This window comes from Lissotriton vulgaris, chromosome 5 (genome assembly GCF_964263255.1).
Source record: "Lissotriton vulgaris chromosome 5, aLisVul1.2, whole genome shotgun sequence".
Taxonomy (NCBI): Eukaryota; Metazoa; Chordata; class Amphibia; order Caudata; family Salamandridae; genus Lissotriton; species Lissotriton vulgaris.
This window is the reverse complement of record NC_141693.1, coordinates 356,241,639-356,251,513: the sequence shown is the minus strand read 5'-3', so window position 1 is coordinate 356,251,513 and position 9,875 is coordinate 356,241,639. Positions and strand designations below refer to the sequence as shown.

The window sequence follows — 9,875 nt, the reverse complement described above, 5'->3', positions numbered from 1 at the left end:
TTGTTGAGGGAGTCGCAGAGAAATTGGGAGGGGAGGGTTTAAGAGAGGCTCCATCTGATGAGGCCAGCTCATGGACTGTGGAGAAAATTTCCCTGGGCTGATTTTCAGCAGAAAGGATTTTGCCCGAAAAATAATCTGTCTTGGCGTGAAGGATAGCCTTTTTATATATATTAAGTGTAAGGGAATAGTGTGCTTTTAAAGTCGGCAATAGGAGCGCCTCCAGGGGCGCTCAGCCTGACGCACTGCCAGTTTTTTCTCCTTGAGGTCATCGGTGAACCATTTGTTGGCATTATGGGCGTGTCTGACTGTGACGCGTCTCAAAGGAGCCACTTGATCACATGCCCTGGAGAGCCATTCATTTTTGGCAGCTACTTGAGAAGAGGGGGCAAGCTCCTCTAGGGCAGGGCAGGAACTTTGAAGGGAAGAGCAAAGGAAGGTCAGGTCGACCCTGTTCCAGTTGCGGGCAAGTTGCGGGCACAGGTGTTCTTAGGAAAGGAGGGGCGTTTGGCAAGGCTAAGGTCGAGAAAAAACGAGATCAAAAAATGATCGGACCAAAGGCAGGGAACCCAGTAATAAAATGAGGTGTTGATTGGGGGGGCGATAAACAAGAACACAGGTGATAGGAACCTGAAAGGAGGCAGATCGCATCACCAGACAGTCGACTGGCGTGATGGGCGGAGAAGAAAGCAATTGAAAATGAAGGTCAGAGCGGACAATCAGGGCAACGCTGCCTCCTGCCTTGCCTGCCGGTCGATCGGCCCGCAGGACATAGCAAGAGGAGGAAAGGCCGCGAGTACATTGGGCAGGGAATCTGAGCAGAACCAAGTCTCTGTCAAAAACAGGAGATCAGGCTTTTGGGAGTCAAGAAACACAAATAGTTCAAGGTGGTGCTTGACTGCCGATCTAGTATTTAAAAGAAAGGCCGAGATAGTGGACGCCGAGTTGGGCGGGAGGGGGAATCCTAGGAAAGGGGAAGGGGGAGGGGTAATGAAGGCAGAGTGGCAGGAAGGGAGGGCACGAGGTGGGGCCGGGCGAGGCCAAGTTTGGTAATTTGGCAGCGGTTCCGGGGCTAGTGATCCAAGGGCCCTGGTAGGAGCGAAGTTCTTCTGAGGTGTAAGTTAAAAACTGGGCATAGTGGAGTGCTCCTTGCCCCGGCCGGCCGCGGATGGGCGCAGACGGGCTTGCCTTTGGCGCGCCTTCGGCGCGCGTCTGCTGCTCGTGCGCATGGGGGGTCCCTCAAGTAGGTCAAAAGCGCGAAAGGCTAGAGCGCTAACCTAAGGAGCCTGTAGCGCCCCTTCCCAATATGGCGCCAGCAACCCCGTCAGCCCTCCGGTAACAAACCACACAGCAGTGCCGGAACGGGGCTAGGGGTGCTGGCAGATGGAAGAGAGGGAAGGCAGCACAGGTGAGCGCGAAGCGCACACATTTAAAAATAGCACAAGATTAAAACAAGGTAAGGTAGGCCAGCGCACTCGGCAACAGCGTCCGCGAGCCCTCTGCCACCGGGCTGAATGCTTCTCCTGCGCAAGCGCAAGGGCGACCCTCAAGTAGGTCAAAAGCCCGAAAGGCTAGAGCGCTGACCTAAGGAGCCTGTAGCGCCCCTTCCCAATATGGCGCCAGCCACCCCGTCAGCCCTCCGGAAACAAACGGCACACAGCCTTGCCGGAACAGGGCTAGGGGAGCTGGCAGATGGCAGAGAGGGAAAGCAGCACAGGTGAGCGCGAAGCGCACAAAATTTAAAAATAGCACAAGATTAAAACAAGGTGAGGTAGGCCAGTGCACTCGGCAACAGCGTCCGCGAGCCCTCTGCCACCGGGCTGAATGCGTCCGCTGCGCAAGCGCAGGGGCGACCCTCAAGAAGGTCAAAAGCGCGAAAGGTTAGAGCACTGACCTAAGGAGCCTGTAGCGCCCCTTCCCAATATGGCGCCAGCAACCCCGTCAGCCCTCCGGTAACAAACGGCACACAGCCGTGTCGGAGCGGGGATAGGGGAGCTGGCAGATGGAAGAGAGGGAAGGCAGCACAGGTGAGCGCGAAGCACACAAATTTGAAAATAGCACAAGATTATGTGCATATCCTGTAATTGTCCTGTCCCCCGTATTCTTCTGGTCGATTGTATGGCACCTGATCCTTCCTTAAAAATATGAAATGGAACCTATGTCTCATCCTGGACTCAGTAGTGCATTCTAATACAAGTTTTATCCTGAATCACTGCCGGACCTCAGGTTTGTCGGCTGATGAGCTGTGTCATACTTTGATATAGACGGTCTCAATTTGTTCAGCGGCCGGCCCCTGCGGTTATAGGCCCACGCTTGTATTCTTATTGAATACTACAATAAAGGTTTTTCAAAAAAAAAAAATAGCACAAGACTAAAACAAGGTGAGGTAGGCCAGCGCACTCTGCAGCAGCGTCCGCGAGCACTCTGCCACTGGGCTGAATGCGTCCACTGCGCGAGCGCAAGGGCGACCCTCAAGAAGGTCAAAAGCGCGAAAGGCTAGAGCTCTGACCTAAGGAGCCTGTAGCGCCCCTTCCCAATATGGCGCCAGCAACCCCGTCAGCCCTCCGGTAACAAACGGCACACAGCCATGCCGGAACGGGGCTAGGGGAGCTGGCAGATGGAAGAGAGGGAAGGCAGCACAGGTAAGCGCGAAGCGCACAAATTTAAAAATAGCACAAGATTAAAACAAGGTGAGGTAGGCCAGCGCAATCGGCAACAGCGTCCGCGAGCCCTCTACCACCAGGCTGAATGCGTCCCGAATGCGTGAGGAAGCCGTGACAGCACCCAGGGAACGGCAGCGAAACTCAGGGGGAGAGCGTCGCAGTTGACTGAGAGAGTAATCAGAGGGTATTGAAAATGGGCGACTGTGAGGAGGAAGAGATGGGGAAAAAGGTCCATTTTGCAGCTGAAGATTATGCAGCTGAGTCCTTGGCTGCTGACATGGATCTCTGGTTAATTTTTGTTGCCAGGAAAACTCCTAGAGCAGAATTTGAGGACTGGCTGGAAACAAACCGCCCTTCACAGGTACTGCGCTATGGTGACCCTGAGCGTAGTATTGAGGGGGCTGTGGGTTGGATCGCAGTCTATGGGCCAAAAATACTAGCATGAAGCTGGACATGTGTAGGAGCTGCAGGAAGACTGAGAGCTTTTACAGACCAGCTGTGTGGCCACATCACCTTTGACACTATTTATGAACTGGCACTGAACCACAAGGTAGTGACATGCAAGTGGCTTATGCACCTGGACACTGGCTTCAAGATTGATCATGCCTGGCGTGGCATTGCTACCTAAGTTGGTGATGGTAGGATTGGCATGGCCAAAGTCAGCCCCTTTATGCCCTACTCGGAACACAGACATGTCATCGGTGTCTATAATGAGGACTTCACGGATGAGGAAAGTGTGATGTGTGTGGATGCTGCCATTCGCAGAGCAGGCATGAAGTGCTTTATTTCATATAAGCCTGATGTCTACCTCTATATTGGCATTTACTGCAACAACCGCTGGAGACTCAGTCCCACCATCTATGAAAGCAAACGTGATCTGGAGTGCATTCCTCGGCGCTCCCGAATCATCAACAAAGTGAGCAACACTGAAGTCTCATGGGAGCTGAGATATGGGAATTGGGACTTGTGTGTGGTGTGACTGAGCAAAACAGACAGGTTAGGTTCATTAATTCATTTTATTTTTGGAAAGATGATTTACATTTTACTGTGCTGAACGTACGAACTGGGCTATTTTCAGTTTATCGCAGCAGCAGTTTTGCTCCAAAAACATGAAATAATTTCCTTTAGTTTAACTTGTACTGAATTTTACTAACGCGCACAGAAGAGATGTGGTATTTCAGCAGTTGGATCTATAACATCGAAAGACAAACGAGAACTACTACCTACCCAAGCCCAACAATCCAATCCTCTCCCTTCTCAACATAATATTGCACCACACTTCCTTCCCACTTCCTCCTCCCCCCGCCCCCTCTCTCCTCGTTTGTCCACAGCCCTCCGCTTCCTGTGCACTCCGTGGCACACTGTCGCCTCCCTGGCACAGCTTCCACCGATCACCGAAGTGGAAATTGTTGCGATTACTTCCCCTCTCGCTGTCGCCGGGCGCAAAGGGGTTAAAGCTGGGGGCAGTGAGGAAGTGCGGATCGCTGCGCTGTGATTGGCTGCCGAGGGGCAGGTAGTCCCGGGGCCCTGGACGCTCATAGACAGCCGCAGCTGCTCGTCAGGGCTCAGAGGGTGGAGGGGCGTTTATGGAGGATCTGTAGGCGCGTCGAGGCGAGCCTCAGAGGAGCAGCGGCAGAGCCGAGGAGCGGTGCCGTGGGATGGTGAGTCCAAGTGCTTCATGGGGACTGGGGCTATGTGTGTGGGTGCCAGCTCGTAGGATGAAGTGGGGAACCCCTTCGAGATTAATAAGGCGTACAGGACAGGGGCAGGTAGAACAGCTCCTCAACAACCCCCCCCCCCCCCCCCCCCCACTGTGCATGTAGCGCCGGCCGTGGCTGCTCGAGAGGATGGGGGCCTGCCGATGTGCTGTATCGTACAGTCAACAGGGGAGCTGTATCATGTAACTTAACGTTTGCTTTTGTAATTTGTTCACTTGTAATTTTCTCCTCGTGTATCAGTACTGTTCCTATTTTGAAGCGCTCTGACACTTTCGAGTGAAGTCCGCGCTATATAAAAACGCATAAAATAAATAAAATGGGGCATGGGAGTCCGGGCTGTTGTTGGTTCCTTCTGCAGTGGACTGGAGGGTTTGAGGCTGTTAGAATTGGACCGGAGACATGGATGGGCGAAAGTGATCCGGTGCGGATGTTTCCTGCGCTTGTTGGGGGTCTCAGGGCTCCAAGCACAGGGGGTTTCTTCTCGCGAGTGCATCCCTGCTGTCGGCCCTGCGCCCCTCTCTCTGAGTTGCATGGGTTCTGGGGCGCCCAGGTTCTCACCGTAAAGGCGCTTGAGTGCAGGCGTGCTTTTCGCGAGGCGCTTGCTTGCTGAATAGAGGCGCCAGACGTGCGGATGCCCTAGAGTACCTGTGTGTCATCTGTGGTCCAGTGCGGTGCTCTCTCTGGTGGCAGGGCAGATCGTGCTGCTCTGTTTGGACCCCCTTCTAGAGGATTGAACACAGCTGTCCCATCACAACCGATCCCGGGACGTGTGGGGTCATAAAGCTCTCGTCAAAGGGGTCTCTTATGGGCATACAACTTTCTTGTTGGAGGGATATTTCTATTCCTTCTGATTCATGAAGTTTGTGTCACGAGGTACAAACAGAACAGAAAGCATGAGCCCCCGCTCGTCGTATCACCAGACTGCCCCCAAACCATCAACATCTCGGCTCCAGGGGCAAAGCTTGGTCAGTAGGATGGGGGAGGGGCTGGTTACGAGACAAATGGCATGATGTGAACTTAAGGAGCAGTACGAAGGGAGGGAAGTGCAGATTGTGAGAAATACTGGAACTCAATATTGTGTAAAATTTATGTTTTAAGATTTTTAAAACCGAGACGGTAGAGTGTGTTTTCATCTGCGCTTGTATGTAAATAACCCGAGTGAAATCCGACAGACTCCTCACTATACCCCCCCGGAAGCACTTGTACCGAACTATTCAATACAGAATCAATCCTTTTATTAGGGGGTTGGCCCCACCAGCTACACCCCTGCTCAGTTCTCCCATCTTCAGCACCCTCCCTTCTCTCTCTCTTTCACCTCCTAAACACACACTCGCATGTAAGCACTGGATGTTATTTTACTTTCGCCTTGTCAATATTCTGACAACTGTGTACCTCCATCTAACACATTTGCACTTAATCACAATTGCAACATAAATACGTGACCATTGCACTGCAGAGAGGCCAAGGACTGGATGATCATGTAATCTGAAGATCTTTATGACCCACTGACCAGCACTGGGACATGCTTGCTATACATTCAGCCTCCACTCCCGGGGCTCATATACACCTGGAGTTGACTCAGTTCAAAGTATGCCCTGTACTCTTAAGAGCATTATGCTATAGGAGAAACACAGCATCCTGGAATTAACTCACTTAACTGTGCATACCCTAAGAGTATTAAACATAGGAAATATAAACGGGCACTAAATCGAGGACGGTGATTACCTTCCTGTTTTTTTTTAAATATTAAATGTTCAGAAACAGGTCCGCTATTTTTCCAGAAAAGTTAAGGACGTGAATATAGGGACCGGTTCAATGCCTATTTTTTAATTACTACTGGGCCTGAGACCTGGAGGGACCCGGCCTACTTACTGTGCATAACGCATTGTTTACTCACAATACCAGATTGAAAATTACAAAGCAAGTACGACACATGCTAAAGCACAGTCAGACATTTTTTAAGTTACCTGGCCACCTGTCCATTGCTGTATTAATATTTGAAACTGGTAGTATAGCGGTGAAATCTATAGTCCCCAAGTGATATACAGAAGGCCCTTTCCAACAAGAACAAAGTCATGGCCTATATTTAAATGTTAAATGTAATTCAAGAAGTTGGAAGAATGATTCTTTATCACAGAAATGCTTTATTAAGCTATTTGTGCAAATTCATGTAACACAACACACTGTTTCCAGTCTAGCATTTATTTCAGGAAGGCACCCAGTGTACAAAACAGATCAAACATTCATCCCCCCCCCCCCTCAATTTTTGTAAGTTGATATCTTAGTGTCTCCATCCTACATGCCTTATTTATGGTACTTTTCTCCTGATGGTAATTGTGCTTCTAGATGCTGTAAGGATGCACTGAAGCCTTAAACTGCAGACACGTTCTAAAACCCAACTGGAAAAAACAGAATAGAAAGGCTCACTTTTATTTAATTACAAGAAATGTGCATTGTAAGCTTGTTTCCTGCTTATCGTATTTTTTTCCACAGATTTTTCTGTCTGTGAAAATCACTATTTGTTGGTGAGTAGCTCCTTCAGTGAGATCTGGTCAAGGAGTATATACACTTCCTTTTAGGAAATCTTATGTGTTTTACACAGTGTTGGGGTCCCTTTTGTATCAATGTATGTTAAAATGATAAACTAGTAAGATAATACTGCTAGGGAACGTGCTGCATAATTTACCCAACTTTGCCACAGAATTTGGTCCTCCATTGCAGTATAACCAGGGTTATGGTCAGGACCTCTAGAAGTATGCGGTTTTAACTGCCTAATTATAGATTTACACATAATCCTCTATCTGCTGCATAATCTGCACATTTAAAAAAATAAAAACGTTTTTAACTCGCAGATAAAAAGTTACTAAAAATGTGATTAAAAGTATTGCTGCGCAGTAGAAGGTCCATCACAAAGGTTGAGTTGTCAATGTTCAGTTGCTTATTGCTATATTTGGATGTTAACCTGTTATTGTGGAGGTGAAACTTTTGTCTGGACAGTGATAAACGTGTGAAAATTGCAAAATAGTGAAGTAATGCTATCCTAAATGTACCGCATTATGCTACATAATTTGCCTTTTCTTGCTGCATAACTTCATGATCACTGCTGCATAATTTAGACATTCTCTGCCACATAATTGCGGTGGCCCTGGCTATAGTTAAGAACTCTGTTCAAGAAAGTCCTCCGTTTGCAGTGTGCAGTCAAAGTGTTGTTGCATGTGCTGTAGTCTTATTTTTTACGAATAAAAGCGTAGGAGTCCTCGCTTGAGGTTAGAGTGCATGCTCTATGTTGAATATACACTTTCAGTTGTGTACCTCCAACAAAACATATGGGTTCATGTTCAGTGTTATGTTTGCTGTACAGTAAGTGGAGGTGGTTGATTTGACTGGTTAACGTTTTAGACCTATTCAGAATGTATTCACTTTTAATTCAAATTGCAACGGAATCCACACTTTAAAGTGCAACTAGGCCAAACAGGTGGCAGTAAGGTACTGTCCAAATGTGATGTCTCGATTTAGAATAAAATAAATGTCCTTAGCATGTCACAGAATACTGTTGCAGAACAGTTTTCGAAATTCTCTGTACAATGCTTGCATTGTGACGTTTCTACATGTGTGTGCGCATTCCGGAGCATGCAAGACGTATGATCTGCAGGTTGCATTGTTCATGCCGAAGAACAACGAGCAGATGCCATATACAATCTATACCCATCAATTTTACTATTACTGCAGCATGCTATTACAGTAAACCTGGGAGTTACCATATGGGATACTTGCCTTGAGCTGTTCTACAGCATGCTGCTAAATAACTTTGGAAAGATACTCCATAGTAGCGTCTTAGAATTTTTTAATGCTCCACATGGGGAAAAAAATCATTCCCCGCCCCCTCAAATTTTCCAACAATTCTATTAAACTGGCAATATTTAAATATGTCTAGACTTATTTAAGCATTGCAGTTAAGTTCCGATACCCTATTTAAAAATGCAATTGAATACATGATTGCCAAACATATTATTCTTGTCAGGCAGGCCTTACTGACGTGTAAAAGTATCCACTGTGTGTGTTTTAGGTCTCGCCTAGGCTGCGCTTACCCTGTCTCAGCAAGACATGCTGTATTCAGGCTATGGGCTTTTAAAAGTTCCACCCGTTTTCAAGGACTGTCCCGGTTTCATGTGTTGTTTTTCAGAGCTTGTGAGCACTGTCTTTCTTTAAGCTGGAGCAGTCGTGCTCGTGGTTTACACAGCTCTGTTTTAAACAGGGCTGTAAATCTTGCTCTTGCCAAATTTGCTGTGCATTCAAAGACTGGGGTCTATTTTGGCTGCCGTTGCCTCCTCCCTCCTGCTTTTGAAACACATGGCCTGACATCACGGTCCCTGCCTTCCAATGGCTGCTGCCACCTCAGTCTCAGAGCTCAACAAGCATTTGCAATGCAGTAGGTCTCCCATTTGTAAATGACCATTGGCCAGATGCATCAAAGGGTTTCGCCCATTATGTGTCTATGGGAAAATGTGTTAATGCATATAGCCCCATGCCTTTTACTGACGTGTATTGAAAACCTGCAAGCGGTGCGTAAACGTGCACTTTGTACTTGCAGTCATTGCTTACGAGAAGCAAGGCTGGCAGTAACTGCACCTCTTTTACTGCCAGCCTTGCTTCTTGTAAGCAAGGGCTTTAATTACAATGTGTGTTTACGCATCGCTTTCAGGTATTCAAAACACATAAATAAAAGGCATTGTCATTTACAATATCACATAAACAATGTCCATGGGTCTAAATACAAACAAACCTACTACCTTCATGAAGATTAGATGTTGAAGCGGCACAGGATAAAAATGTGTAACTAATCCTGGAAATCTCCTAAGAAATAAGGATATCCATCAGTCACCACACGGTACCGCCCTGGTTCTCATCTGGGATATCTTTTGAACCTTCCCATTCTGAGGCATAAATGATGAATCAGGACTAGATGGAATGTCCTACATCAAATTATGACTCGCCATACGGTCCTTCTGGTGTTAACTGATGATCTAAAGTGATGGGTAAATAAAAATTTCAGTGCATGTAAGTGTAAAAAGTGAATTAAGATTGAGTGAATGAGCAACACTACATTTTATTATTTTTACTCAATTCCCCAAGATTAAAAACAGAGCAAAAAAGAGCTAAATTAAACAAATATCCGCCCAGATAGTCTAGGTCGACATGTTTTCATAATATAAATGGACCCTCTTGTCCTTGCCTTCCTCAGGACCTTTAATAATGGACATTGGGGTTTGTGTCCATGCCAGGTCTTAAAATATTCCCTAGGGCCCTTCTTTAACGTGTTGTTTTGTCTGTCATTGTCATTTACAATGCCAATAGCTCAAACTCTTGCAAATGCAAGGCCTATTGCCTTGCAAATGCTTGTTTAGAAATGGGGTGGGGGTTTGAAAGAATATTTGGTGTGCTTTCCCCTTTGACATCTTGTCCCAGACAGGATATAATGACAAAAGATGTTAGTGTT

The 9,875-nt window shown here is 47.3% G+C and overlaps 1 protein-coding gene and 1 pseudogene across 1 annotated transcript in view; both read left to right on the top strand.

Annotated features, from left to right (window-relative positions):
- Nucleotides 1-2,853: 2,853 nt before the first annotated feature.
- LOC147710894 (UPF0696 protein C11orf68 homolog pseudogene) lies at nucleotides 2,854-3,639 on the top strand (annotated as a pseudogene).
- A 536-nt stretch (nucleotides 3,640-4,175) lies between these two features.
- The window catches only part of ECE1 (endothelin converting enzyme 1), a 381,652-nt gene continuing 375,952 nt past the window's right edge, over nucleotides 4,176-9,875 (top strand). The window contains exon 1 of the mRNA XM_086921670.1: nucleotides 4,176-4,321. Within this exon, the coding sequence (XP_086777796.1) occupies nucleotides 4,319-4,321 (3 nt within the window). The 5' untranslated portion in view covers nucleotides 4,176-4,318. The remainder of the gene's footprint in view (nucleotides 4,322-9,875) is intronic.